This window comes from Lynx rufus, unplaced genomic scaffold (assembly GCF_022079265.1).
Source record: "Lynx rufus isolate CCGP_SWC_20201006 ecotype Redwood Valley unplaced genomic scaffold, mLynRuf1.p SCAF_31, whole genome shotgun sequence".
Taxonomy (NCBI): Eukaryota; Metazoa; Chordata; class Mammalia; order Carnivora; family Felidae; genus Lynx; species Lynx rufus.
The window spans coordinates 853,331-881,301 of NW_025814847.1; the positions used below are offsets into that span (position 1 = coordinate 853,331).

At 45.0% G+C, this 27,971-nt stretch overlaps 1 protein-coding gene across 2 annotated transcripts in view; it reads left to right on the forward strand.

Annotated features, from left to right (window-relative positions):
* Positions 1 to 12: 12 nt before the first annotated feature.
* COPA (COPI coat complex subunit alpha) overlaps positions 13 to 27,971 on the forward strand; it is a 45,602-nt gene continuing 17,643 nt past the window's right edge. For both annotated transcript variants that reach the window (XM_047092790.1, XM_047092791.1), the window contains exons 1-13: positions 13 to 127; positions 3,313 to 3,426; positions 3,612 to 3,685; positions 7,910 to 7,990; positions 12,268 to 12,344; positions 13,063 to 13,172; positions 18,617 to 18,726; positions 20,316 to 20,415; positions 21,202 to 21,337; positions 21,776 to 21,858; positions 24,336 to 24,486; positions 25,682 to 25,748; positions 26,652 to 26,727. In XM_047092790.1, coding sequence (XP_046948746.1) covers positions 88 to 127; positions 3,313 to 3,426; positions 3,612 to 3,685; positions 7,910 to 7,990; positions 12,268 to 12,344; positions 13,063 to 13,172; positions 18,617 to 18,726; positions 20,316 to 20,415; positions 21,202 to 21,337; positions 21,776 to 21,858; positions 24,336 to 24,486; positions 25,682 to 25,748; positions 26,652 to 26,727 — 1,219 coding nt within the window. In that variant the 5' untranslated portion in view covers positions 13 to 87. The remainder of the gene's footprint in view (positions 128 to 3,312; positions 3,427 to 3,611; positions 3,686 to 7,909; positions 7,991 to 12,267; positions 12,345 to 13,062; positions 13,173 to 18,616; positions 18,727 to 20,315; positions 20,416 to 21,201; positions 21,338 to 21,775; positions 21,859 to 24,335; positions 24,487 to 25,681; positions 25,749 to 26,651; positions 26,728 to 27,971) is intronic.

Genomic DNA, 27,971 nt, shown 5'->3' on the forward strand with positions numbered 1-27,971 from the left:
GCGGAGCGGCGCTGACGTGGAGGGAGGCGAAGGGCAGCAGGGAGTGGCGGGGCTCGGGTCGGCACCTCGGAGCCGCAGGTCTCAAGGATGCTGACCAAATTCGAGACCAAGAGCGCGCGGGTCAAAGGTAAATGGAGAAGACGAGGGGGAGCTCGAGGACCGGGTGTCGGGGGCGGTGCTGTCTCGGGGGGGGGGTGACCGAGGCCGAGTCGGGCCCACCGCACGGGCAGGAGGGAGGGCGGCCTGGCGGCGGTTCTGCAGCCCTCTCTTCTCTGGAATGCCCTCGGGATGTGATTGACCTGCAGCGGCTCCCGCACCGTTCCCTTGCTTCCCTCCCGTCTTCTGCGGGGGCCGGTTCTCCCGACTTTGATTCTTTGGGTCCCTGTCGGCCTTTTGAGGACCGTGTTGTAGGGAGTGGACCTGGGGATCGAGTCTCGACCTGTGCCATTCGCATCCACGTCTAACGTTTTCGGAAATGAGCACTGGCTGCCTCTCTCAGGGAGGCTTTGGCGGCACCGTATCGACATCCAGCGCCTCCATTGGGCGTTGTTTCCTACCTGGAGACAGGACATTGAGACCTGTAACCCCAGTAAAGTCTGAGCTTGATAAGGTTGTCCGATAAAATACAGGACGCCAAGTCACATTTGGATTTCAGAGAACGAAATAATTTCCAGTGTCGTTCGCTGTTGATCTGAAGTTCAGATTTTAACGGGGTATCTTCATTCTTATTTCCTAAATGGGGCAACTCCGAAGCATGACTGTCAGTGGATGGGGGTGGAGGGCAAAAGACTGAGACAGCCGTAGTAGTCTTTTGGAGTGTTAGAATGGGAAAGGCAGAGAAGTAAGGTCCCTTGAGATTTCATATGTGTGTAAGTGTACATGTATGTGTATGCATACGTACCTATATATGTATATGATTTGAATATTTAGTAAGAAGAGCAGAGCAAGTTGGCTTGGGAACTTGGTGTTTGGAATCACCTGGCCTTACTTTGGAATCCTGAAACATTTCCCTAACGAGCTGTATGATCTTGGGCAACTTATTAAGGTTTCTTAATATGGTTCCTCATCCGTACAATGTGAATAATTAACATTCTCCTACAGAGAGAATTAGAATGGGATAGCATATGACTACATTTATTACAGTGCCTGCTGTATACTCCGTAGCTCAAAAACTGGAGGCCATTGTTATGTAAGAATAGATTCTGAGCAGTTTTTTTTTTTTTAATTTTTTTAATGTTTATTTTTGAGAGAGAGAGTGCACACATGCAAGCGGGGGAGGGACAGAGAGAAAGGGAGACAGAGAATCTCAAGCAGGCTCTGCGCTGCCAGCTCGAAGCTCGACACAGGGCTGGAACCCACGAACCATGAGATCATGACCTGAGCCGCTGACGGACGCTCAACCAACTGAGCCACCCAGGTGCACCCCCTCTTTTTTTTTTTGAGATAGAGAGCAAACGAGCACGTGCACAGCTGGGGGAGGGGCAGAGAGAGAGGGACAGAGAGAGAATCCCCAGCAGGCTGTTAGTGTGGAGCCTGATGCAGGGCTTGATCCCATGAGCTGTGAGATCGTGACCTGAGCTGAAGCCGAGAGTCAGAAGCTTAACCACCTAAGCCACCCAGGTGCCCTGATTCTGAGCAGTTTCTAAGTCTCGTGGGAGTCTTGATAGTGAAGCATGCCAGCAAGAATTTATGGATGGCTGAAGTGGTCTTCCTAATCTTTGAATTTTCTCTTCTGCTCTTGATTTCTCAATGGGCAATAGAAAAGTGAGGAAAAAAGATGTCAGAATATTTGAGAGTTAATATCTCTTAATGAGTATTACTGTACGTCATGGAAAAAAATGAACGACGTAATAGGAAAAAACAATTCAGAAGAAAAAACGTGAGTGTTCGGTAAAAAAATGGAAATATTCTCCACTAACAGTGAAAGAAATGTTAAAAAAAAAAAGGTAAATAACCTTTTGAATTTGGATTAGTAAAACAAACAAAACAACAACCAATAACAGCCAATGTGTGCAAAATTGTTACCTTCAGAAATCCAAGGAGACTGTATTTTGATGGTCTTTTCGAAATAAGGTAGTATCTATAAAAATGTTAAATGCACATACCTATTTCTGGCAATCCTACTTCCAGGTCTTTAGCCTTAAGCAGTAATAATGCAAATAAGCTAGATTACACGTAGAAGTATTTTCTTTAGGGCCTGTTTTCTAGTAGGTGAAAGTTAGGGGGAAAAACTTAAATGCTCATCACTAGAATAATTTCTAAGTGTGGTACATTTGTGTTTTGCTGTTGTTAAAAAGAATGAGGTTAGGTTTGTGTGTATTTAATAAGATCCACGATGCATAGCTAAGTGAGAAGTTTGCATAACATATTTCCATTTTGATAAAATGATGCCGTCTGCGTTAGAAGTCTGAAAGGATGCACTCCAAACTGTTAGCAGTTGTTACTTCTGTGGACCTCCATTTCCAGTCTGTTACTCCAAGGAGTAACAGACAGATTTACTTTCTCACCTTAAAACAGCTGCACAACAGAACAAAATGTGTGAATCAATAGTTTTCAGACACTGGATAACAGGCAGTGCAGGAGAGTGATTTTTGAGAGAAGGGAAATAAACAAGGTGAGTCCTGTGAGTGTTTTTTAGCTTACTACCTGGAGAGTTTCCAGGCTGCAGGATAGGGAAGGGGGAAGAGCCCTGTCATCTCACTGTGGAAACATAGTTTAGAGTTCAGGGCAGCCAGAACTGCTAGAATTTGCTGGACAGAACACCAGAGAGGGAGCTGCCCAGAACACTGGAGTTCTGCAGGGGATCCTGTCAAGCCTTTGTCTGATTTCTAATCTGCATATGCATGTGTGGAAATGACCCCAAGCCTGGGATAGAACCCCTGGAGAGGGGGAGGCAGAATAATCCCTGGAGCTCACTTAGATCTGGGAATAGTTTTGTGTTCCTATCGGCTGGAATGGAAAGGCCTCCTAATACTGCAGGGCATCATCTAGAGACCTCAGGTGGTATTGCCTTCATAGGGGTGCCAAATTAGATCTAGACTAAAGGCTGTTGTCGACCCATGCTAGCAAAACTAAAAGCGAACTTTAAAACAGGTATCCTAAAACAAAGCCCAACAATATTTAAAGGAATATAACAAAATCTAGCCCCTAATAGCATACAATTCGTAACATCTGGCATTCGACGAAGGAGCGTCTGAACCTAGGATTAACCTAGGTGTTCGTTTTTCTTACCTGAATCGACAGGGGGTGGCATTGTGGGGCATACTTAGCTAATTGGATCATTCCTTGTTTTTTTCTTTTCTTCCCCTCTAGGGCTCAGTTTTCACCCCAAAAGACCTTGGATCCTGACCAGTTTACACAATGGGGTCATCCAGTTATGGGACTATCGGATGTGTACCCTTATTGACAAGTTTGATGAACATGATGGTGAGATGACACTTTCTAGGAGGGAATTAAAGAGATCTAAGTATTTATTGTCTTCTGGAGTAGGGTAAACTTTCTTTAGGATTAAAGAATACGGAAGGGCCGGAACCAAAAATTCCTGAATAAGGATCACTTTAGAGATGAGCAAATACAGCTCTCTAACACGCGTCGCCTGCTTCCTTCGCCAGGTCCAGTACGAGGCATCGACTTCCATAAGCAGCAGCCGCTGTTTGTCTCTGGAGGAGACGACTATAAGATTAAGGTACAGAGGGTCTGTCGTGACTGGGAGTAAAGGACAGGCTGTCAGGTGTGGCACTTGTAGAAGGGACTAAAAACAGGACCTCTCATTCATACAGAGCTCAGGCTTTTGATGTTACCAAGAAACGTTTATTGAATACTTACTGTGTACCAGACACTTTTATTTTGGGGGAATTAAAAAAACAAGAAACGATCTCTGTTCTCAAGGAGCTTTTATTCTAACGGAGGAGATCCATGTATACTCGAAATAATAGCACATGCAGTTTGGTGACTGATACAATAGGGAGAGAACCGAAGTGAAATAGAGGACAGTCCAGGTGCAAAGACAAAAAGGCATGACACAGGTGGATACGTTTGAGAAGCTGTAATTAGTTGTGTGTGAATAAGCTCTGGAGAGAAGGTGAGAGAAGGGCCGGAAGATGAGAGGGGTCAGATCATGCAGTACCTGTTTGCAGTGCTCAGAAGTTTGGATGTCATCACACAGATAGGAAGGAGCCATTTAAGGGGTTAAAATAGAGGAGTGACATCGGATCCACATTTCTTTCTTTTTTTTTTTTTTTTTTTTTTTTAAACTTTATCTGAGCAGTAGTCTAGAGAAAGGGCTGGATGAAGCGGGCAAGCCCGGAGGCAGAAGTGCCGGTTAGGAGACTGTCGTATAAGCTCGAGCGGCAGGTGAGCAGAGCCTGGCCTCGGACGGTACACGCAGGTGGAGACAAAGAGGTGGATGTGAGAGCTTAGGGAAGGGAGTCTGTGAGTCTGCCGGAGGGGCGGTTAGGGGAGACTAATGAGATGACTGTATTTATCTCCGGCCTCTAGCTCAGGTCACTGGGTGTGCGGGGTGCCATCCACTAGGAAAGGGAAAACAGGAGGTGGTGCGGTTCCCTGGAGTGCTGGGGGAGGGCGGTGTCTTAGTGTGTCGAGGCTGCGGTGACAAAACGCCACAGCCTGGGCGGCTTATTAACAACAGAAACTCTCAGTTTCAGAGGCTGGAAGTCCAGGATTAGGGTGACAGCCCAGTCGGGTTCTGGTGAGGACCTCCTTCTAGGTTGCAGACAGCTGACCTCTCTCTGTGTCTTCGCGTGGTGGAAGGAGACGGGGATCTCTGTGGAGTCTCTTATGAGGACATTACCGTTTGGGAGGCCTCCACCCTTGTGACCTCAGCGCCCCTCAGAGGCCCCGCCTCCTAATGCTTTTGCCTTGGGCGTTAGGATTTCAGTGTATGAATTTGGGGGAGGACGCAAGCATTCAGTCCATAGCAGAGGGCTAATGAACACCGTCTTGACACTGATGAGTTTGAAGCACCTCAGGGACGGTCTGTGGAGATGTGTCTGCACCGGGGACATATTTGGGAATTGTCGTCACGAAGAAGGGAGCCAAAACAGCAGTAGAGGGTGTCACCCCAGGATTATGTGGAACGAGAAGACAGGGTGTCATTTATGATAGAGGAAGTAGAGTTCATATAGGGAAGAATGATTTTAGAGGTTGGAGATGAACCAGAGGGAAGAAGCAGAAGCCTGTTGGATGCCCAGGAAGGAGGGAATTTTGGGTAGGAGGAGAAAGTGGTCAGAATGAGGTAAGGACCGAGTAACCTTTGGATTGCTTCATTAGGAAGACATTAGTGATCCTAGCGCCTTAATATGAAGGAAGGAAACAGAATAGACGCAATTCTTTGAAGAAGCTTGACTGATAAAGACAAAACTGGAGTGAGAGGCTTTGAACCTTTAAAAAAAATAATCAAAATTTTTCTCCCTTTACTTCCACATGTTGTTTTCATTAAGCATGTACATCCAGTCAAACCAGGAACTGAATAAAGTCTTTTTTGGAGGCTAGCTTAAGATTATACAGCAGAACTTAGGCATGACAAGTGATGACTGCCTGCAGAGAAAAGAGGCACTGTTTTTTTTTAGGTTTTTAGCACCGCATCCTGAGGGCAGCCAGTGGAAGCTCAAACCACCCGATAGACCTCAGAAGCTTCTAGGAATATCACTTCATTGTAATAATTGTAGTAAAGTATTTGTCGTTTCTCCTGATGGCCATTGACGCTCAAGAATGGTTAACTCAGGTGTTTGTAATTTGCTTAAGAAAGGGAAGACTGAGTGACATGTAAGATAAAAGATTTTTTCCCCAAATCATTCACATGTTTTAGAAAAGGATTATTTTCCATGTATATGAAATGTCCAGATAGGCAAATCAGTAGAGACAGAAAGTAGATTAGTGGCTGTCTGAGGTTGGAGGGGTTGGAAGCGAGTGGGGAGTGAGAGCTATGGGTATAGTGTTTGGGGGGTGGGGGTGAGGGAACGCTCTAAAACTGGTGGTGGTGATGGTCGCACAGCTCCGAACGTACTAGAAACCGTTGAATTCTGTACTTTTAGTGGCTGAGTTACATGGGCTTTGAATTATATTTCAATAAAGCTATTAAAATGAGGGCATTGGTTAGCTGGTGGGTGTGCAGTGTTCTCACAGGAAGCCGTAAGTGGCCAGCTTCTCAAAACCCTACAGGTCTTTATGGATTCACAGTTTTGGAGTTCGGTAGCAGTCTGTGAAGGAGTCAGGACAGTGCAAAGTTGGAAGTGTGGAAGTTGATGTTTTTATTTTTTTAAAAAGCTTTATCTATTTTGAAAGAGAGAGTGCCTGAGTGTGCCAGTGGAGGGGCAGAGAGGGAGAGACAGAGAATCCCAAGCAGGCTCCGCGCTGTCCGTGGAGAACCCAAGGTGGGGCTCAAATTCATGAAACCACGAGATCGTGACCTGAGCCTAGATCAAGAGTCAGTCGCTTAACTGACTGAGTCACCCAGGTACCCCTGTAAGTGTGGGAGTTTGTTTTATTAATTAATTAATTTTAGTAAGATTTTGAAAAATGTTTATTTTTAGGGAGAGAGAGAGCGCATATGCGTGTGCATGCAAGTGTGGGAGGTGGAGAGAGAGAGGGAGACAGGATCTGAAGGGGGCTCTGCTGATGGCAGATAGCCCGATGTGGGGCTTGAATTTATGAACCGTGAGATCATGACCTGAGCTGAAGTTGGATGCCCAACTGACTGAGCCACCCAGGCGCCCCTGGAAGTGTGGAAGTTTAATATAAACACTGAACTCTGTAAAAGGTGGAAAAGTTACTTACCAAATGGCATTTATGGTATGATCTAATTTTTGTGTGACGCTCAAACTGCACTGTGTATGTGTATTTTGTTTATAGATAATTCATTGGAAAAGCATTCCAATACTTTCACCTTTGGTGGTGTTTACCTTTTCTCACTTCTGCACATACCTGTTGAGCACCTGCTAGTGTTAACCTCTGTGTTAGGTACTAGGGGGTTAGTGCTGAGCATGATGGACAAGGACCCCACCTTTAGGGAGCTTGCATTCATGTTTGGACAATCATACTTTTAGGTTATCCGAATTTGTTTCAGGAAATGGTATTACCTTTTGTAACTTACAAAAGAAAATTTAACAAATTTTTAGTAAAGAATAGTAACTAGGTGGCTTGGGGATAGATTATAAAAAAAATATTAGGTGTTAAAAATGTTTTTTTTTTTTTAAAAGGCAACTCACCTCTTATTTTTGAACTTTTTGGAAGGTTTTCTGGATGGGAGTCTATGCTCACATTTCTGTCTTTCTCAGTTCCTTGATGCCTGGTACTTTGGTGGTTGGCTCAACTTTGTATCTGAATATCGTGTTTTTCTGCTTAGTTCACCCTAACTGAGCAAGGTAGTATTTTCCATAGTGATGAGTTAAAGTCTGTGTGATAGACAAGTACAGACCGTGAAGGTATGTGTATCATTTGCCAGCAAGGTAGCAGTCTAGGAGGAGGTGATGCTGTATGTTACATTAATGTTTCCTTTAGAGTCATCATATCTGTCCTGCTTTTTTAATCCTCAACTAAGATAGTGGCTAACACACTAGGGGGTCAGTATTCAAACTAAGAACACACTTATGCAGTAGAAAGAAGAGTGTCAAGTCAAGCCCTGGACAAACATCTCATCTTGTTTTAAGTAGAGTTGGTTTCTCCCCAGAGAAAGGAAAAACCTTTCCATAATTTCCCCTAGCCTTGCCTTTTCCTGTTGCCATGTGTTTAGCTGACTTATGTTTTCATCTTTGATTTTTTTTCCTCCAACCTTAAGCAAGTCTTAAATGAGACTTCCTATCAAGGTTCCTACCTATATAGAAATGCAAAAATATAGGGCAAACTTACTTGTTGAGAAACCTGAGTCCCTTAGATGGATTTCTCTTTGCAGGTGTGGAATTACAAGCTTCGGCGCTGTCTCTTCACATTGCTTGGGCATTTAGACTACATCCGCACCACGTTTTTTCATCACGTAAGTGGCCATGGGAGCTCTAGTTGTAGAGCATTCTTCAGTTGCCCTGTGGGGATCTTTACTTGCTTCTCAAGAACCCCTGACAGCAGAATTAGTGGAGTTTTTGGAGTGACTCTTCTAGAAACCATGTGGCATTGACCTTTCTGCTTTGTTTCTGTCTTTCAAAACGAAGCACTCAGGGTTATATTGAATTTAATTTAATTGGGTTCAGTGGGCTCTATAAGGAAGTCATTGATTCTCTGTAGGGAAAAGTAGAAATTGGATTTTAGGTTTACTGAGCTCTAGTGAATAAAAGTTTGCAGACTGATCCCATGTGGGTGTGATTAAGTAGGTGTGTCTGGAGGGAGGTCAAGGTTAGATGCCCTTTGGATGAGCTAACAAATGTTTTGAGGCATTAACAATTAGGTGCTTCTATCTTAGGATTTTAGGGTACAGTAGAGGCTTTTCCTTTACCCAGGCTTTATACCTTCTTTTTTTTTTTTTTTTTAATTTTTTTTTTTTTTTAACGTTTTATTTTTGAGAGAGAGGGAGAGACAGAGCTTGTGTGGGGGAAGAGGCAGAGAGAGAGAGGGAGAATCTGAAGCAGGCTCCAGACTCAGAGCTATCGGCAGCACGGAGCCCGACGCAGGGCTCAAACTCATGAACTGTGAGATCATGACCTGAGCCGAAGTTGGACACTTAACCGAGTCACCCAGGCACCCCCATACTTTCTTTGATCTATCAGGTATCCTAGAAGACAGATACCGAGTTACATATAGATTAGAGACTCCCAGCCTCTTAATCCAGTCCCAACCTGGCTGGATCTTTCTATAATCTTATGCTATTAGATTTAATTTGTACCATTTCTTGACTCTAGTAAACTGAGTCTCTTGAATTAAGTTAGAAAGAATATAATGAAATAAATGAGAATTTCCTGGCTAAGTATATTTTATTTCTTTTTATAAAATTCAAAAAGTAAGTTTTAGGATAGAATAATTAAAATTAGAACTAAAACACTTGAGAATGATTAGCCAAAGAGGTAAAAGACCTGTCCTCTAAAAATTGTAAAACACTGATGAAACTGAAGAAGACACAAAGAAATGGAAAGAAATTCCATGCTCATGGATTGGAAGAACAAATATTGTTAACAGGTCCATACTGCCCAAAGCAGTCTACGGATTGAATGCAATGCCTATCAAAATACCACCAGCGTTTTTCACAGAACTAGAACAGACAATCCTAAAATTTGTCCGGAACCACAAAAGACCCGAATGGCCAAAGCAATCTTGAAAAAGAAAAGCAAAACTGGAGTTATCACAATTTCAGACGTCAGGCTCTATTACAAAGCTGTAGTAATTAAAACATCACGGTACTGGCATAAAAACAGACACAGAGCTCAATGGAGGAGAGAGCCCAGGAATAAACCCACAATTAAATGGTCAGTTAATCTTTGACAAAGGAGGAGTGAATATACAGCGGGAAAAAGGCAGTCTCCTCAACAGATGGTGTTGGGAAAATTGTACAGCAACATGCAGAAGAATGAAACTGGACCACTTTCTTTCACCATACACCAAAATAAATTCAAAATGGATGAAAGACCTAAACGTGAGACCTGAAACCATAAAAATCCTTGAAGACGGCACAGGCAATTTCTTTGGCATTGGCCGTGGCAACATTTTTCAAGGTGTGTCTCCTGCGGTGAGGGAAGTAAAAGCAAAGGTAAGCTGTTGGGACTACATCAAGATAAAAAGCTTCTGTACAGCGAAGGAAATAATCAACAAAATTCAAAGGCAACCTATGGCATGGGAGATTGCAAATGACATCTGACAAAAGAGTTAGTGTCCCAGATACAAAGAGTTTATAAAACTCAACACCAGAAAAGCCGAGTAATCCAATTAAAAAATGGGCAGGGGCGCCTGGGTGGCGCAGTCGGTTAGGCGTCCGACTTCAGCCAGGTCATGATCTCGCGGTCTGTGAGTTCGAGCCCCGCGTCAGGCCCTGGGCTGATGGCTCAGAGCCTGGAGCCTGTTTCCGATTCTGTGTCTCCCTCTCTCTCTGCCCCTGCCCCGTTCATGCTCTGTCTCTCTCTGTCCCAAAAAAAATAAATAAACGTTGAAAAAAAAAATTAAAAAAAAAAAAAATTAAAAATGGGCAGAAGACATGAACAGACATTTCTTCAAAGAAGACATCCAGATGGCCAACAGATGCCTGTAAAGATGCTCAACATCACTCATCATCAGGAAAATGCACATCAAAACTGCAGTGAGGTATCACCTCATACCTGTCAGAATGGCTAACATCAACAAAAGAAACAAGTGTTGGCGAGGGTGTGGAGAAAAGAGAACCCTTGTACACTGTTGGTGGGAGTGAATACTGGTGCAGCCACTGTGGAAAACCATGTGGAGGTTCCTCAAAAAGTTAAAAATAGAACTACCCTAGGATCCAGTAATCACACTAGTGGATATTCACCCCCAAAATATAAAAGCTAATTCAAGGGAATACATGCACTCCTGTGTTTGTTGCAACAGTATTTAGAGTAGCCAAATTATGGAAGTAACCTAAGTGTCCATTGATAGATGAATGGATAAAGAAGTTATGGTGTGTGTGTGCGCGCGTGTGCGCACACGGGAATGTTATTTAGCCATAAAAAGAATGAAATTTTACCATTTGCAATGACCTGGATGGAGCTAGACAGTATAATACTAAGCAGTATAAGTCTGAGAAAGACAAATACTGTATGATCTTACTCGTGTGGAATTTAAGAGACAAGTGAGCAAAGGAAAAAAAAGAGACTAAGAAACAGACTCTTAACTATAGAGAACAAACTGGTGGTTACCAGAGGGGAGCTGAGTGGGGGGGAATGTGTGATATAGGGGATAGGAGTTAAAGAGTACACTTAAGATGTTGGGAAAAAAAATTCTCAGCAACAGTGCACACCTTGCTGTGAGCTTGTGGCTGGGTGTTGTCGATGAGGCCATCCTGCTGGCACTTAATCCTGGGGGACATACTTCACTTTAGAGAAATGAAGCCAAGTGCGCTCTCGGTTTGATGCATGACTCTTAATGCACAAAACAAAATAGAGGAAATACACTTGATTAAGGTCATTCTCCAGATTCTTTCATCCTAAATTTCCCTCCAGCACTGCTGGGACTTTGAAGAAATCACGTGCAGTGTCAGACCCTGTGGGGTCATGCTTTTAAGTTTAGAATGGTTGGAGGAGGTGGCCAACGTGAATTGAATGCTTGCTGAGCTGCCAGAATGGTCTTCTGTTACCTTTTCCATGGTTCTCAACCACAGGAGATTTTGTCCCCCAGAGGATGTGGCAGAGTCTGGATGTGGCAGTGTCCAGACGCATTTTTGTTGTTAGGGCTTGGCAAGGAAGGCTGCTGGCATCTAGTGCATAGAACCCAGCTGTGCTGCTAAACATCCTTCCATGTGCAGGACGGCAGCCTTCAGAGAATCATTCCACTCAAAAATGTCAATAATAACCCATTTTATGAATGGAAGAAACTAGGGTTCAGTGATGTTAAGTAATAAACATATATGTGATTCATTAAAAAAAAAAAAAAGAAACTGCTTGAGAATGGTAACCGCTCAATAGGATGATCTGTGAACTAGGGACGGTCATCAGTGCAAGGGACCTGCTGAAGACTTGCCTGGGACAAGTTGCCGTCTAGCTGGAAAGTTAGGGAAACTTTATTTTCTTGGCCCAGTAAGTATATGTGTGCCTTGTACTTGCTAGGTTCTGTGCTAAGCGCTGAAGATACAACCGTGAATAACAAATGCTTCCTATTCTCAATTACAGATTCTAAATAAGCTGCATTGTTTTTAGATGTTATTTTCTGTTTTGGTTCCTAAGATGGGAATTTTTTGAGACTGGATGGTCTGATAAGGAGAAGTCAGACCATAAATCAGTGGTCTAATCCTGGGGTTAAAGGGAGAAGATCATTTCATAGGATCTTAAATTAGGACTAGCCATGTATAAGTAGAAATGCACATATACACACTCATACACATGAAAGTGAGTACAGTATATGTTATTTGCCTCTCAGGATCCTTTATGCCTTTGTCTGGCTTCCATTCTGAAATCTCCCAAGTGCAGGCACCAACGTGGGAAAAGCTGATAGAATGGTGGGGAGGAGGCAGCGAGACGGACAAATCCGAGGCTGTGGTCCCTTTGCTGGTACAGCTGAGACGCCAGGCCACGGAATGTTTCCTCCGAAGAGAGAAGTGATCACAGAACCTGAAAGAACATGTTTGTTTAATGTTGAAACCCTTTGTCTTGGATTATCTTTCAGGAATATCCTTGGATTCTGAGTGCCTCAGATGATCAGACCATCCGAGTGTGGAACTGGCAGTCTAGAACCTGTGTCTGGTAAAGCAGGAGATGGGGCTCAGAGACAGGCTTTGTTCTGCCTGTGTTTACATCATGAACTTCTCTTTAGAACCATCGTCTCCCTTCCCTAGTGGGCTCTTCCTGCTGATTAAGTACTGACTAGATTTGTAAGATGCTCTTACATACAAAATGAGGCAATCTTGTTAGTAATGTATGACTCTGGGTCTTCTGGTCATTTCTTCCAGGAAAGGGAGGTCATATCATTAGGCTTTTAGAACAAATCTTTTAGCTGGTTTTCAGTTCTGTTCCCTTGAAACGTGAGTCAAGGTCTAGACCTCCATCCTGCTTTGTGTTTGGGTTGTGGGCTTTCCACAAAGATGTAAGGACCATGTAAAAGGATGCCCTTTAAGAGGGTTATGCCCCCCCCCAAATCTAACTGATAGTTTCTAGTATGAATTACTAAGACTCCGCTTACTTTGACATATGAATGTTTTCAATATGCGAGGGGGCTGCGCTATCTCACTTCTCCAGAAATTAGTAACGTTTGAATACTGAAGCATTAGAGGAAAGAAGGGGCGGTTGTTCAAACAGCTGACCTTGCTTGTTGCTACTAGTTCACAGTCGTTAGGATGGCTTGCCGTTGCCTCCAAAGAGAGTACTTGGGTCTGTGAAGTATAGAGAGTGGTATTTAACGTGTAGGAATCTGTTGAGTCCTGCCTCTAATTTGGTATTGTCTTTCTTTTTTTTCTTCTTGCAGTGTGTTAACAGGGCACAACCATTATGTAATGTGTGCTCAGTTTCACCCCTCAGAAGACCTGGTTGTGTCGGCCAGCCTGGACCAGACTGTGCGTGTTTGGGATATTTCCGGTGAGCTGCCCAAGTTCAGGGGACAGCCTAACCATGTCTGCCGCAAAACTGCAATTGCTTAAAATAATGAGGGTGGTTGGCTCACAGCAGGAAAATGTAGAATATTCTTTCTCATGTAATGTCTTTGCAGTATCATGTAGTGTCTTTGCTTCTGAGGGTATTAAATCTGCTTTTGATGGTTCTTTGTGTTAGAGGTATTCCTTAAGAAAAGTGGCTGCTCCAGAAAACGTATTGAACTCGAAGAAAATTTTACTTTTTAATTAGAACTGTTTTTAGTTAAAATCTATGTACAGTTGGGAGTATTTGATTAAGAATCATGCTTTCCAGTAAAACAAAACAAGAAATAAATACGTGTTTGACAAAGACAAATTTGGGGAATAGATTAGTGCAGGGACACAGGACTCTTGGATCCTATGGCCTTGTTTAGAAATAGGACATTCCCTCTATTATATTTCTTCTAGTGTAAGGAGCACGGGGGAGGGTGGGATTTCTTATGTCTAGAACACCTTTTAATGGGCAGACTTCTAGAAATTAAAATAATCAGAAATTAAAACAGATGTGTACATGTTGGCTGATGGGGATAGTTCCTCCTTTCACACTTTATGTGTCTTGATTTGGGGGTTCGGATTCAAATGTTCAGTGCTGTGTGGAGGAAAGCTGAGAAGTTGCTAAGCAGGGAGTTGAAATGCTGGGGAAGGACTGTAACCTGTGAGGCAGGCATGCGGATGGACGGAAGTGCTTTGTGGACGGATGGAACATGGAAACAGAGCTCTAGATGCGGGGGTCCTCTGCCCAGTAAAATTTACTTACCAGTTGCTGAATTGTCTCTTTTTATTCGTTTGTTGCCTTAGGAATTCTTAGAGATCGGGTTCTGTGAAGGGTCAGTGGGGTCAGATTGCAAGACACCTGTTTCATTCTATAAAAGGAAGGCCCCTCAGAGGTCCTTGCCTGGTTCTTTGTGGTGGTAAAGGAGCCACCCTTCTGAATTGTATGGCTGGGGTGGTAACTGTTCTCGGCCTCCTTGTGACAGGGTGGGCCGGGGCAGGAAGCCACTTGCAAGCCACCAACGAGTAGCAAGTCAGGTTTGGATTTGCAGGAGCAGCATTTGGAACGTTGTAAGAGCAGTTGGTTAAGATTCATGCAGCAAGGGAAGCAGCCGGGGGAGAGGGGGGTCAGTTGCGGAGCAGAGTCTTGGGGTTTTTTGTTTTTGTTTTTGTTTTTGTTTTACTTTCTAGTATGTTTGGCAGAGATCTGAAGAGCTAGAAACTTAATTTCGGTGCCATAAATGCTCCCTGTCTCCACCACCCCTTCCCTTCCCTTCCCAACCATGGGAAGAGCTTTTGACAGAAACTCCGTGTATGTTGCATATTGGCTTTGACTCGGAGATGATAGTCTGAGTCCTGTGTTGTGGTGAACTGTTGTGGTGACTCTCCTGTTAGAATTTCTAGAATTACTGCCATTTCCAGAGGGTCAGAATTAGAAGGGAATGGGCTCAGCCAGACTGTGTTGGAGATGGGGCGGTTGTGGCCTGTTCCACGAGGGCTTTTGCCATTGCAGTTTTTCGTCCCACTGACGAGGCTTTTTGAAGTACACCCGGATGTGACCAGCCTTGCCGACAGGAGTTGAAGCACAGGCGCTGTGAGCCCGTGCCCTCTCCTGACCGCTGGCGCCAGGGACCTCGCTTACTCTCTCAGTAACCCGGCTGTGGCTTTTCGTGGTTTTTCATTGCGTGCACATTCCAGTCACCCTCTCTGTCTCGGGATATGGGTGCCTGATGGGGTTGGATCCAGCTCACGCTCTTCCAGCTGCTCAGCTGCGATTCTTAGAATAGCCTTTCCCAGCCAGAGTTCTGTGACAGAATTAAGTGCTACTCAATACTTGGAGCGACTGTTTTCTCAGTTCTTATGAGATGGTACGTAGCTAATGCCACCGTAGGTCATAAAGAAGTTAATTTGTCATCTGCATAAACTGCTGCTTTGGCCAGCAGGGCTTAATTCTGTCCGTAAAGCACCGGGCTGAGCAGGGCCTCCTACTGCCGCGCTCTGCGAGTGGTGTTTACGCCGCCCGATGCCGGCGCGGCAGGTGCCTGTGGCCTGGCTGAAGCGATTGGGACAGTTAGGTGGATGGACTCTCGCTGGTAACCTGAAGTGCCCAAGGCAAGAAATCCTTCTCTTGACTTTTGTAGGCTGGAGAACATTTTCACATCAGAATTCAGGGCCTGAAATCAGAGAAGAGGGGGGGAGAGTGTGGACCCCAGCTGGGGCTTATACTGGCTCGTGAATGTGTGCAGTGCGTGGATGCGCTATAATAATTTTGCAATGCTGTACTTACTTAGCATAAGCGATACCGGGAGTTTTGTGCTAACTGGCTGCACTAACGCTGTTGCTCTCTCCGCCATTTCTGAGTGTTTTTCTCTCCTCACAGCTCTCTCGACTTCTAGTAACCCCTTAACCAGAGTGAAAGGAAATGCTGTGGTCTCTAACCAAGTGGAGCTCTGAGTTAGACTTTTACATTTATTCTCTCCTCTTCTGCAAACCAGCATACTCTTTTTAGCAGAGTTATTTTCGCCTGAGTTCAGATGAGTCTGAATACAGGAAGAGGGATTACCTTTCAGATCTGTTAGGGACCAGAGGTGGTAATTCTGAGAGAGGAAAAGTTCGTTCTGAGTCAGAGAATGGACACCCTCACAGTTAAAGGACTGCTCAAAATTCTAATTTCTCGGCATGTCTAGCTCTCTGAGTTAGATGAGCAATAAGGAAACAAATTTTAAAGGAAAACCTGTCTCCTTGTTGTCTGTCCCATGAGAATCGAGCCCCATGGGGCTTACTTAACCTGAATCTTTTCTGTTAGGCTGGGAAAAATATGTGTTAAAAACAGAGTATATTTATAATCTACGTGTAGGAGGCAGGTTACTTTTTTGGCCTGATCTTCCAAGTAAACTGCCAGTTAAATTATCTCAATGTGCTTCCACCTTTGCATGTCAAGCCCATGTAATTCAGGCTTAATCTTTGCGATGACGACTAAAAAAAGTATTAATTTGCTGCCAATTCCTGTCCTCATCCCTCTCTTTTTACTACTTCCCCTGGTCCCCATTGGGAAGCATGCGTCAAACTGGTCCAGTCTGAGAGTGGACTCCCTTCCCTCTGGATTTGAGTAGCTGCTGTAGAAATTTTCCATCTGTCGTTCAGTCGTAGTGAGTGGCTTGTCGAAGGCTCAACTGTTTCTTCTCTAAGTATCTCTTCACTGCCTGTCACTGTTCATCTGTCTGTTTTTATTGCTCTTCCCCTTTCCTGGATCATGACAGAAAGTGCAGCAAAGCCTTGCATTCTGTCATACGCTTTCCTTTTAATGTGTTTGTTGACGCTTATTGGAGGTGAAGTCTCTCACCGCCGTCTGTCTTTGTGTCTTCCTTTGAATCTGTTTCGTATACCAGACTCATTAGAAGTGGGCAGATCCCATTAAAGAGACCAGCGAAGTCAACGGGAAGAGGCATCCCTTTGACAACGTATTTATGAAGCCGTGGAGAGTGCATTTTTGTGACAGCATCGGCTTTATTTCTCCCACCTGTTGATGCTTATCTTGGATGGGACAAGATAATTAACGCCACCGGGTCCTTTTAAGCGCCTGCCTCTCCAGTGCTGACGTTTACGTGCTGCTGGAGTAGAAGAGACATACTGTAATTTTAAAACAACAAACAGAACTATAATCATTAAACTTAAATGTTTATATTTTCCCGCAGATGCCACAATTTAGGCTTAAAATGACGTAGGTTTTATTTTCAATGATAGCTTTTATTTTCCCCCAAGTTATGGATACTTGTTTTTAATTTTACAAGTGCCAGTAGTTCCAAATTCCTCTTTCCTCCACAGATGCTTTAAAAGATAAAATTTTAGTCCCTATTCTATTTTGTTTATAAACTGGTATAATTATATCTGCTTGCCTGTTTCAAAAGGCCGTTATCAGGATCAAATTACATAACATGCTAGAGAGTGCTCTGAAAATCACAAAGTGCTTTCAAATGTAAGGTAGTCGTATTGTTAGCATAATTTTGGTTGTGACTGTACCGCGAATAGCTTTTATTTTTTTTATTTTTTATTTTTATTTTTTTTTTTAATTTTTTTTCAACGTTTATTTATTTTTGGGACAGAGAGAGACAGAGCATGAACGGGGGAGGGGCAGAGAGAGAGGGAGACACAGAATCGGAAACGGGCTCCAGGCTCTGAGCCATCAGCCCAGAGCCTGACGCGGGGCTCGAACTCACGGAGCGCGAGATCGTGACCTGGCTGAAGTCGGACGCTTAACCGACTGCGCCACCCAGGTGCCCCGCGAATAGCTTTTAAAGATAGGTGTAGTTGAGCCATAAATTTGGGTCCTACACAAATAAGACTCTTCTTACTCTGGGGTTTTTTTTCTGTTGTTTTCAAATTATGGGTAGTTCCTCCCGGTGAAACTAGCCTCCCAAAGTTTTAATGGCAAAATACACGTATTCAGATCTGTAACCAGCTTTCTTACGTAAGAGCTTAAAGGGACATGACAGTTACGCTGTAGGTAGAGTTTAAATTTTTTTTCTTTTTTCAACGTTTTTATTTATTTTTGGGACAGAGAGAGGCAGAGCATGAACGGGGGAGGGGCAGAGAGAGAGGGAGACACAGAATCGGAAACAGGCTCCAGGCTCCGAGCCATCAGCCCAGAGCCTGACGCGGGGCTCGAACTCATGGACCGTGAGATCGTGACCTGGCTGAAGTCGGACGCTTAACCGACTGCGCCACCCAGGCGCCCCTGTAGGTAGAGTTTAAATAAAAATCTGAAACGAAAAAGACATGACAGTTCTGATCATTTTGCTCTCAGCCCAGGAGTCCCATAGGAGAATGAGGACACTTCTTGCATGGTTTGTAGTTTTACACTCTTCATCCACCAAAGAGCCATTTAGTATTTAGTAGGTCTCGTTTCCGTATCAGCTTTGGAACCTCCCCATGAGGTGCCTAACAGCTGCCAGTTTGAGAAGCACTCAAACGTTTTTGAGATGATGGAAGAAAAGTTGCTATAGTCGTCACAAAGTTGAAAGTGGAAATGGAACGGTCATCATCTGAGGTCACATTTCAAGAACAGAAAAGACTAGAAATTCCAATAGACTGCTCTTGAGGTGAGGCTTGTTGAGGAAGTTCACTGTGTCCGAGGTTTGGGTTGTCGTCCTCTGGGAAGACAGCCCAGTAGTGGGTCTGTTAAAAGAATGGTTAGTGAACGTACTTTAACGTTTTGAACGTCTTTAGAAAGAAACACATAGGAGCTCTTGAGTCTCCTCTTTTTTCGATCTCTCTAGATTGCTTTTCCCTTCCTTTTCCTTAACACTAGTCGTATCACTGTCCCTTCCTGTGCCTCTGTGACCGTGCTCTCTTTGGTAACACTGTTCTGTGTCTTTCATCCCACTCCTTGTCCCTTCAAAGGTCTGAGGAAAAAGAACTTGTCCCCTGGCGCGGTGGAGTCCGACGTGAGAGGAATCACCGGGGTTGATCTGTTTGGAACTACGGATGCGGTGGTGAAGCACGTGCTGGAGGTACTTACCTTCACAGCCCGAGGCTGCTCTGGGCTCCTCTCTGGGAAACAGGAAGTGGCCGCTTACTTGTTCGTTCCTTCAACAGAGATCTGTGCGGTGCCTGTTAAGTACCGGGCATGGTTTTGAGGCACTGGAAATAGAATAGTCCGTGAGCCGGGAGACGTGAAGCTTCTGTGCCACCTAAGGGGGGGTCACATCACCTGCTAAACCCGGTGGGGAGAGAGGGAGAAGGCCGGCATAGATGCTGTCACCATCCCGCAGCAGAGCCCATTCTCAGGCCTCTGGTGAAAGTGGGGCTGGTGGGAGGGGAGATGTACTCGTTGAGGACCAGCCAGATGTAAGTCACTTGTGTGCGTGGTGGGAAAATAGAAGAGCATTAGAGAAGGAGACTAGATTTTTAAAAATACTCAATTTAATCCTGTCAGCTGTCCAGTGAAATAGATATTATGAACCTCATTTTACAGATGAAAAAAAAATGGAGATTTAGAGAAATTGAGCAGTTTACCAAAATCCAAATGTATCTAGTAAATGGAAGAACTAGGATTTGAACTTGGGTCGGACTCCAAAACCCAGGGGATTTTAACCACAGCATGAAGTCTCTCAAAAACACTGCCAATTTGAAACTGCCTTTTCTATGATCTTGCAACGGTACAGAATATAACTATATAAATAAAGTGCAAGATACCTTAAAAGCAGCAATCCTTAAACTTTGTGGTCTGAGAACCTCTTTATACTCTTAAAACTTACTGAGGACCCCAAAGAGTTGTTCATGGGGTTTATTGTATCTTTGAGTTTTTACCATATTTGAAATTAAAACCAACAACTTTTTATCTTTGGGGGGTGCATGGGAGACCCAGTTGGTTGAGTCCAACTCTTGACTTCGGCTCAGGTCATGATCCTAGGGTCGTGGGATCAAGCCCTGTGTCAGGCTCTGCACTGAGTGTGGAGACTGCTTAAGCTTCTGTCTGTCTCTCTCTCTCTCTCTCTCTCTCTCTCAAATTAAAAAAAACAAAACTTTCTTTAAAAATTTGTTTTTATTTTTTTAAAACACGAAATATAAAAGCACACATTCCATTAGCTGTGAAAACAGTGGTATCACCACATCAACGTAGCCCTCTGGAAAACTCTACTCTCATGAGAGAGTAAGAGTGAAAAAGGCAAATCACGTCTTAACATTATTATGAAAATAGTTTTGACCTTGCGCGTTTCCTAAAAGGATATTGGGACTCAGCTGAGAGTTTCCCAGCCACATTTCCTCAGTAAGTTATAAAATTGGTCTTTGTTCTTGAGATGTTAATGAGTTGGGGAAATAATATGTAAGTAGATAAAACAAGGCAGTATATCCCAAATGCAAATGAAGCTGAACTTGGGAGGAGAAAGATCTGGGAGTTGCCATGAGAACTTGGATGTAATATTGGATGGGTTGACATGGTGGCTCTCGTGTTCATACCTTAGAATAGCATCACCCCTCGCGTCTTTTCACAGGAAGAGTAGAAGTCAGAGACATCTTTTATAACCACCAGCGTGGCCCTTCAGTTTGCTTTGAGTAATAAAGGCATTTTAGAAGAACCACTTCTTGTTTTCCGCAGGGTCATGATCGCGGAGTAAACTGGGCTGCCTTCCACCCCACTATGCCCCTTATTGTATCTGGGGCAGATGACCGCCAAGTGAAAATCTGGCGCATGAACGGTGAGTAAACCAGTGACAGTATCACTGTGTCCAAAAAATGGACTGCTGGCCAGCAAGGTGACGTAGCCAGGTCGTCCGGACTTCACGACCCATTTTCCTACCTTAGATGGTTGTGCTAATCCTAGGAGCACAAAAATTGCCCCATCCTCTATTTTCCTGTTTTTGAGGCATCCTGATTTGGGGGAGTCAGAACACAGTTAAGTGGAAGAATTCATTCTTTCAAAAAATATTTATTGGTTGAGTACCTGCTTTGTACTAGTCACTGTTCAAGGCTCTGAAGATACAAAGGTGACTAAAGCATATGGAACTTGTATATTTATTCAATCGTGACAGCTAGTGACAAGTAAAACAGGGTAAGAGGATAAAGAATGATGGAGAAGAGGTGCTGTTATTGATAGGAGGGTCAGAATGGAAGAACAAACGCGTAGATATTCAGAGGCTTAAATGGAGAAAATTGCCATTTTAGAAAGAAGTTGCTGATTTAACGTTTTGAAGTATACCTAGCATTTGGTTAGAGATGCCATAATTTTATTTTATTTTTAAATTTTTTATCTTAGGATGCGCGAGTGGGGGAGGGGGCAGAGAGAGAGGGAGAGAGAGCATCTTAAGCAGGTTCCGTGCTCAGCGAGAAGCCTGATACTTCATCTCATGACCCTGGGATCATGACCTGACCCAAAATCAAGAGTCAGACCCTCAACCAACTGAGATGCCATCATTTTAAATCCTAAACTTGTAGTAAGTAGTAGGGAGTTGTGAGAGATCATCTAGTTCTTTTTGGTCCTTTAGAGTCAAAGGCGTGGGAGGTTGACACCTGTCGCGGTCATTACAACAACGTGTCTTGTGCCGTCTTCCACCCTCGCCAAGAGCTGATCCTCAGCAATTCTGAGGACAAGAGCATCCGCGTCTGGGATATGTCCAAGAGGTAAGGGGGTTACGATGGTGTTGACCACAGCTGGGGGGAAGGCCCTCCTCTGTCTCGTTCTGTCTCCTGCCAGTTAGATTAGACTGCTTCTGTGTGCCTCTTAACCATCTCCAGCATATGGAGAGGTCAGATCCGGTGTTAGGAAAGCTCGAGGGGGCCTGGAGATCAGCCAGCATTTACAGATTGCCCATCAAATACAATCTCCACGCGCATTCTTTTCTCCTCCAAGTTTAAGCATGTTCTTCTGTAGCTAGAGACATAAGAAATACGCAATGAAGGTAGCGTAACGGGAAATCGTGATGAACAAGAGGAAATTGAAATTCAGAATAATAGGACCAGTGAGGTTTTGCTGACTCCCACTCAGTGCTCTTGTATGTGATAGGCTGGAGATGTCTCAGAAATTAGTATTTTTTTTTTGCTTACCTGTTGCTTTCCTAGGACTGGGGTTCAGACCTTCCGCAGGGACCACGATCGTTTCTGGGTCCTGGCCGCCCACCCCAACCTGAACCTCTTTGCGGCAGGTAAGGGTCATTTCTTCTCTTTTTTCCTCGTTGAAGTTCAGAGTTTGTAAGACTTGAGCATGATGCTCTGTTAGCTCTGACTCCGGTGGACACAGAATAGAATGAGAAGGGGATATGGGATTCTCAGAGCCACACGGCCGAAGCCCCTGTCCGTCTGTCCCCCTTACCGTCCTGGAGGACCCTTCGTGTAGTGTTCTGTCTCCACCCGGGTCCGCTGGGCAATAAAGCCCATCCTCTTGGAAAAGTCAGGAGGCTCATGGTGGACGCTCGGCATTCTCCAGCTGCGGCGCTGGCGGCTGAGCGGCAGTCACGCAGGTAGCGGATGCGCCCTGAGCGCGGGCCCCGGCCTGGGTGCTGCTGGTAGAGCGGTGCCCGAGGCCGCGTCCCTGACTCTATGGAATGTTATTTGTGGTGAGGGGAGAGGGACCGTAAGGCAATGAACACGCAGAGGAGGCTTTGAAGAAACGTTCAGCCAAAGGCGCGCAGAGGGGGACGGCTGCAGGGACCGGCCGTTCGGGAAAGTGAGGAGGTGGCAGGCCCCGGGCGGGCGGGGCCGGGGGTCTGAGGGGGGCGGTGAGCGCGCGTGAGAAGGCGGAGAGGCCAGCGGGAGCGCGGTGAGTAGGGGCCCAGTAGTCCGGGAGGAAGAGCAGGCCCAGCTGTGCTCCGCCTTGCAGGCAAGGCCGGGGTTAGACTGAGGATTTTCTTCTGAACGGGCGGGCGGAAGGTCATGGGAAGCGGCCGGGGAGGGAAGCGAATGATCTGATTTACGCGTGGAGAGCCGACAGAGGTGGACGTTCTCTCTGAGAGACGGATGATGCTAGTAGGGAAAAGGAGAACATTAAAAAAAGGAAAGAAAGGCTTTTTAAACTAGTATCCCCATTCAGCAGAAACCTTTATGTCCTTGCTGTTTGCTAGGGACTGGGGATGATTGGAAATGACCATAATTCCCGTCTTCCAGAGCTCGTGGGATAGTGGAGCTGGTGGACTTCATTACAGTGCAGGATGCTAAGTGCGATGCTAGAGGCTTATTGTTTTTGGAATCGAAGCATAATCGACATATATAGCCTGTTAGTTCCAGGTTTACGTGGTAGTGATTTGATATTTTTATATATTACCAGGTAATCCCCATGATTAAGTCTAGTTACCATCTCTTACCACGTGAAGTTACTACAGTATCATGGACTATATTCCTTAAGCTGTGCATCACATCCTTAGGGACTTACTTATTTTATACCTGGATATTTACACCTCTCAATCCCCTTTACCTATTTTGGTCACTCTCTACCACCTCCAGCCTCTGGTAACTACCAGTTTGTTTTCTGTACCTAGGAGTCTGTTTCTGTTTTGTTGTTGTTGTTCATGTATTCTTTTTTTAGATTTCACATATAAGTGAAATCTTAACATTAGTCGTTCTGACTCACTTCACTTAGCCTAATTCCTTTAGGTCCATCCATGTCATTGTAAGTGGCAGGACTTCATTCTCTACGGTCGAGTAATAGGCCTGTGTGTGTGTGTGTGTGTGTGTGTGTGTGTGTGTGTGTATACCACATCTTCTTTATCCATTTACCAGCCCTGGGACACTTAGGTTGCTTCCTCCATATCTTGGCTGCTGTAGATAATGTTGCAGTGAACATGGAGAGGCATGTATCTCTCCAAATTGGTGTTTCTGTTGTTTTCTTCAGATAGATACTCAGTAATGGAATTGCTGGATCATATGGTGGTTCTATTTTTAATTTTTGAGGAACCTCCATACTGTTTTCCACGGTGGCTGCACCAATTTACATTCCCACCAGCAGTGCGCAAGGGTTCTCTTTTCTCCACGTCCTCGCCAGCACCGTTATTTCTTGTCTTTTTAATACTAGCTACTCTGACAGGTATGAGCCGATGTCTCATTGTGGTTTTGATTTGCATTTCCCTGGTGATTAGAGACGTTGAACACCTTTTCATATGCCTGCTGGCCATCAGTAGGTCTTTGGAGAAATGTCTATTCAAGTCCTCTGCCTATTTTCGAATTGGGTTGTTTGTGTGTGGTTTTCTGTCTTTATATTGAGTTGTGTTCTTTTTATATTTTGGACATTAACCCTTTATTGGATATTTGGTTTGCAAATATTTTCTCCCATTTATTCAGCAGGTTGGTTGCTCTTGCATCTTGATGATTTCCATCGCTGTGCAGAAGCCTTTTAGTTTGATGTAATCCTGTCTGTTTACTTTCAGTGTGATGGAACTTTGTACAAGGTGTTAGGAGAACACAGAGGAGGGTGTGTGTAAATGTGACAGTGTTAGGTAGAGTATTAGAAAAGGATTCACAGAAATTGATTTGAGGGAAGCTTCTAACAACTGTGGGAATGTAGACAAATAAAGGACACATTTAGGTACCTTTGTTTTTAGCACATACATAATCCTCATCCTCGTGTATCTCCTGTTTCCAGCTTTCTTGCCTTCAGCTAATTCTTTCCTCTCTCCTCCCTGTGCCCCAGGCCATGATGGTGGCATGATTGTGTTTAAACTGGAACGGGAAAGGCCAGCCTACGCTGTTCACGGCAATATGCTACATTATGTCAAGGACCGATTCTTACGTCAGTTGGATTTCAACAGCTCCAAAGATGTAGCGGTGATGCAGCTGCGGAGGTAAATCAGACGTGTTTCCTCCCGCCAGACCCTCTGGTCTGTCACCACACTGCGATACCCGCAAATAGAATTCTGTTCTTTTTTTTTTTTTTTTTTTTTTAACGTTTTATTTATTTTTGAGACAGAGAGAGACAGAGCATGAACGGGGGAGGGGCAGAGAGAGAGGGAGACACAGAATCGGAAACAGGCTCCAGGCTCTGAGCCATCAGCCCAGAGCCCGACGCGGGGCTCGAACTCACGGACCGCGAGATCGTGACCTGGCTGAAGTCGGACGCTCAACCGACTGCGCCACCCAGGCGCCCCATAGAATTCTGTTCTTTTGATGACATTTTGGGTCTCCTCTCCTGTCGCAGATCGAGTCCCCACTGGGGAAGCTGCTCAGTTTGAACCCCAGGAGCATGGTGGGCAAGGAGGAGGCCATGAAGAGAAGGGCAGTTTCCCTGATTAGAATGCTAGTGAGCCTGTGCACAGGATATCACTACTGCCACAGTCGGCCGGGTTTCTTGCGAACCAGAGAAAGTTTCCTGGTAGAGTGGCCCGACTTGGTGACAGGCCTTTTTGCCTGTGTTTGGCATTTCTGTGACTTTGCTTTGCTTTCCGGCAAAACGCATTCAACTCTAAACTAGAATATACGTCTCTGGAAGCTCTTCACTCTGAAGATGTGATCAGCTCTGGGATGTCTGGCAAAAAACTGTCCTTTCGGAGGGCCAGCTGCATCAGCATGCTGAAACATTGATGGTGGCAGGCTCTGGCACGAGGCTTTGATAACCACCCTCCGGCGTTACTACAATAAAAAGATGGGTTTATGTGAACACTCCAAGGGACGGGACAAATTAGCCAGAGACAGAGCCCATCACATTGCTCTGTGGTGTCCCCTGCAGTTATGTGTAGGAATTTGTCCCCAAGAAGACCCAGTCCCGCTCACTGCAGTGAGTGCTGACCCTACGTTCCATTGAAAAATCGGACCTGTACCAGGGTTTGCCTTTTTTAAACTGTTTGTCAAAGCTGAGCTAGGGGTGTCCTAGCCTTGAAAGAAGGAAGAGAGTAGATGGAATGTTTATTTTTATTCCTGATTATGAAAGTGATGAGTTATATGTGTAAAGATTGGGTAAGTAGGAGATGTGGGAGTCATGCCTTTCTTCCTTCCGTCCTTACTCCCCTTCCTCATTTTCTCTTTTTCCATGTACATCCCTAGTGGTTCCAAGTTCCCAGTGTTCAATATGTCGTACAATCCAGCAGAAAATGCAGTCCTGTTGTGTACGGTATGTGACCCCTGCTGTCCTCCTAGGATCTTCCCGTTTTCCGTAGGCCTCTTTCTCATGCCCTTAGGAAAACTCTAGTGGCCGTTTAGAAGCTCTGTAGTGGTCATTTTGAGAGGGCTAACACAGTAAGCAGCCTCAAACCAGGTCGGCTCCAGTTACCATAAGCATGTTAGGGGTTTGTGAACTTACATCTTCACTGAGGCTGGCAATTTCTACACGTAACGCAGCCTCAAGATGAATGACCTGAATCGAGAATGCTTGTCTTGATTCCTTCATGGGGGCAAAAATAGCAGAGCTGACCTGGAGGAGGGGTGCCTTTCAGTGAAGTTGCCTTCAGGGTCAGCAAGTAGCCCCCGTACTTCTTGCCGTGTAATTTGGGGGAAAGAGAGGAATGACATTCTAGTTTGAGTGCCCTGTTTGCCAAGTTAAAAAGAACGAAAACTTGTCTTTCCCCGTATGACTTCTAGTGTGTCTAATCCCGTTCTTTGTTCAGTATCTAAGAGTCTTAACGTTTTTTCCCTGGGGGTTGTGTTTACTGTTGTCTTTGATTTTTTTTTTTTTCCCCTTGAACAAACTTTTAAGTTGACGAGTATACTTAGGTAGAGCACCAGAATACTGGGGATTTAGTTTATTAACGTGTGGAGTCAAGAGCAGTCCTTGCTGCCTTCCAAATAATATCTGCATAAACCTTTGGAGGATACAAAAAATATGAAGTGACGTGAATTCCGAGTTCTTTGGCGACGAGTCTGAGAACTGCTAGCTCTAGACACGTCCACCTGTCCCGGTGGGTGACGGGTGAGAAAGGGATGGCTACAGATCATTGTGTGACGGCGCAGTTTCCTCTGTCAGAATAAACTGCTGTCTTGGGTTCCTGTCACCAGCTGATTCCTGTTTCCTCTACAGAGAGCCAGCAACTTGGAGAATAGCACCTATGACCTGTACACCATCCCCAAGGACGCGGATTCCCAGAATCCCGACGGTAGGTGCCCCCTGTGTCTGCCCGGCTTCGCGCACAGCTCTCCGCCGCCGCGCTGTCGCGCCTCAAGTTTTTCACATTCCCTCCCCAGGCCACGGTCACATCACTCGTGTCTGTTGGCAGGTGCTGCTGACAGTTGCATCAGAGGCGACCATGGTGTGAAATATTCATGTTCCTCCTCCATTTTATTACTCCAGCTAGATATATATATTTTATAATTTGGTTATTAGAAACTCTCCATTTTCCCTTTCAGCACAGCATGACATCCTAGTTTATTGTCAGCCGATATGACTTTCACCCTGGTAGTTTCATTTATTTAAGAATGTGGTTCCAATCTTGCAACGTCTCATCCTGGGACTGGGGATTTATGCTCTCCCATCCACATCCAGATCCGATTTGCTTCCTTTGCATGTCAAAGAAATGAGGCTGCTGACAGCCCCACACCCCGCCAGGGATCCCAGGATCCAGCTGAGACCCCTGTCTACCTCGTCCGTCACCGCCAGCCCTTGTCGCCGTCCTTCCTGTTAGGATTTGCCGACAGCCTTCCAGAATGGATGTGTCTCACTTAGGCTCCTTTCAGTCCGCTTCCTCCCGTTGCTTTATAGAGGCTTTCTCGGGTCCTCACCTTACTGGCACACTTTTATGATATTTTAGACTCCGTGAGCAGATGGCAAGAAGTAATTTTGCTAGCTCCGGCCCTTTTGCAGGTGCCACTCACTGTGTCGTGATTGTTTGCTAACACGGTTCACTCTTTTTTGAAAGTGTGGTCTTGGTGAAAGGACAGGGAACTTGTGTGTCTTTGGTATCCGTAACAGTCTCCCCTATAAGTTAAACGGTTAAGCCATTTCTGATCAAATTGTGATTATGCCCCTCCCTACCCACCTCCTTGTTCTTTTTCCCCACGCATTCACGATTGTTTCTTAGTTTTGCTTTATTACCACTTAGGTCTCGTCTTCTCCATTTTTCAAAGGAGGTAATAATTGGCAAAGGTGTAAAGGTGCAGCCCGGTGCTAGGCAGCAGAGAGGAAGAGAAAGACCAAAAGCTCGAATAATGTGGCTCCCCAGCCCCTGGAAAACGGGGGTGTTGGTCATGATTAGAATTGCCTGTCACCACAGGTGCCAGAGGGGCACAAAGCGAGGCTGGCCGGCACGTTCTGTCCACTTCGCTGCCGGTGGGCTCGTATATGGGCGTTTCGGCGCATCCTTCTGTGCACGACCCTTGAAGTTTCCCCGAGGGTGGAGTGCCC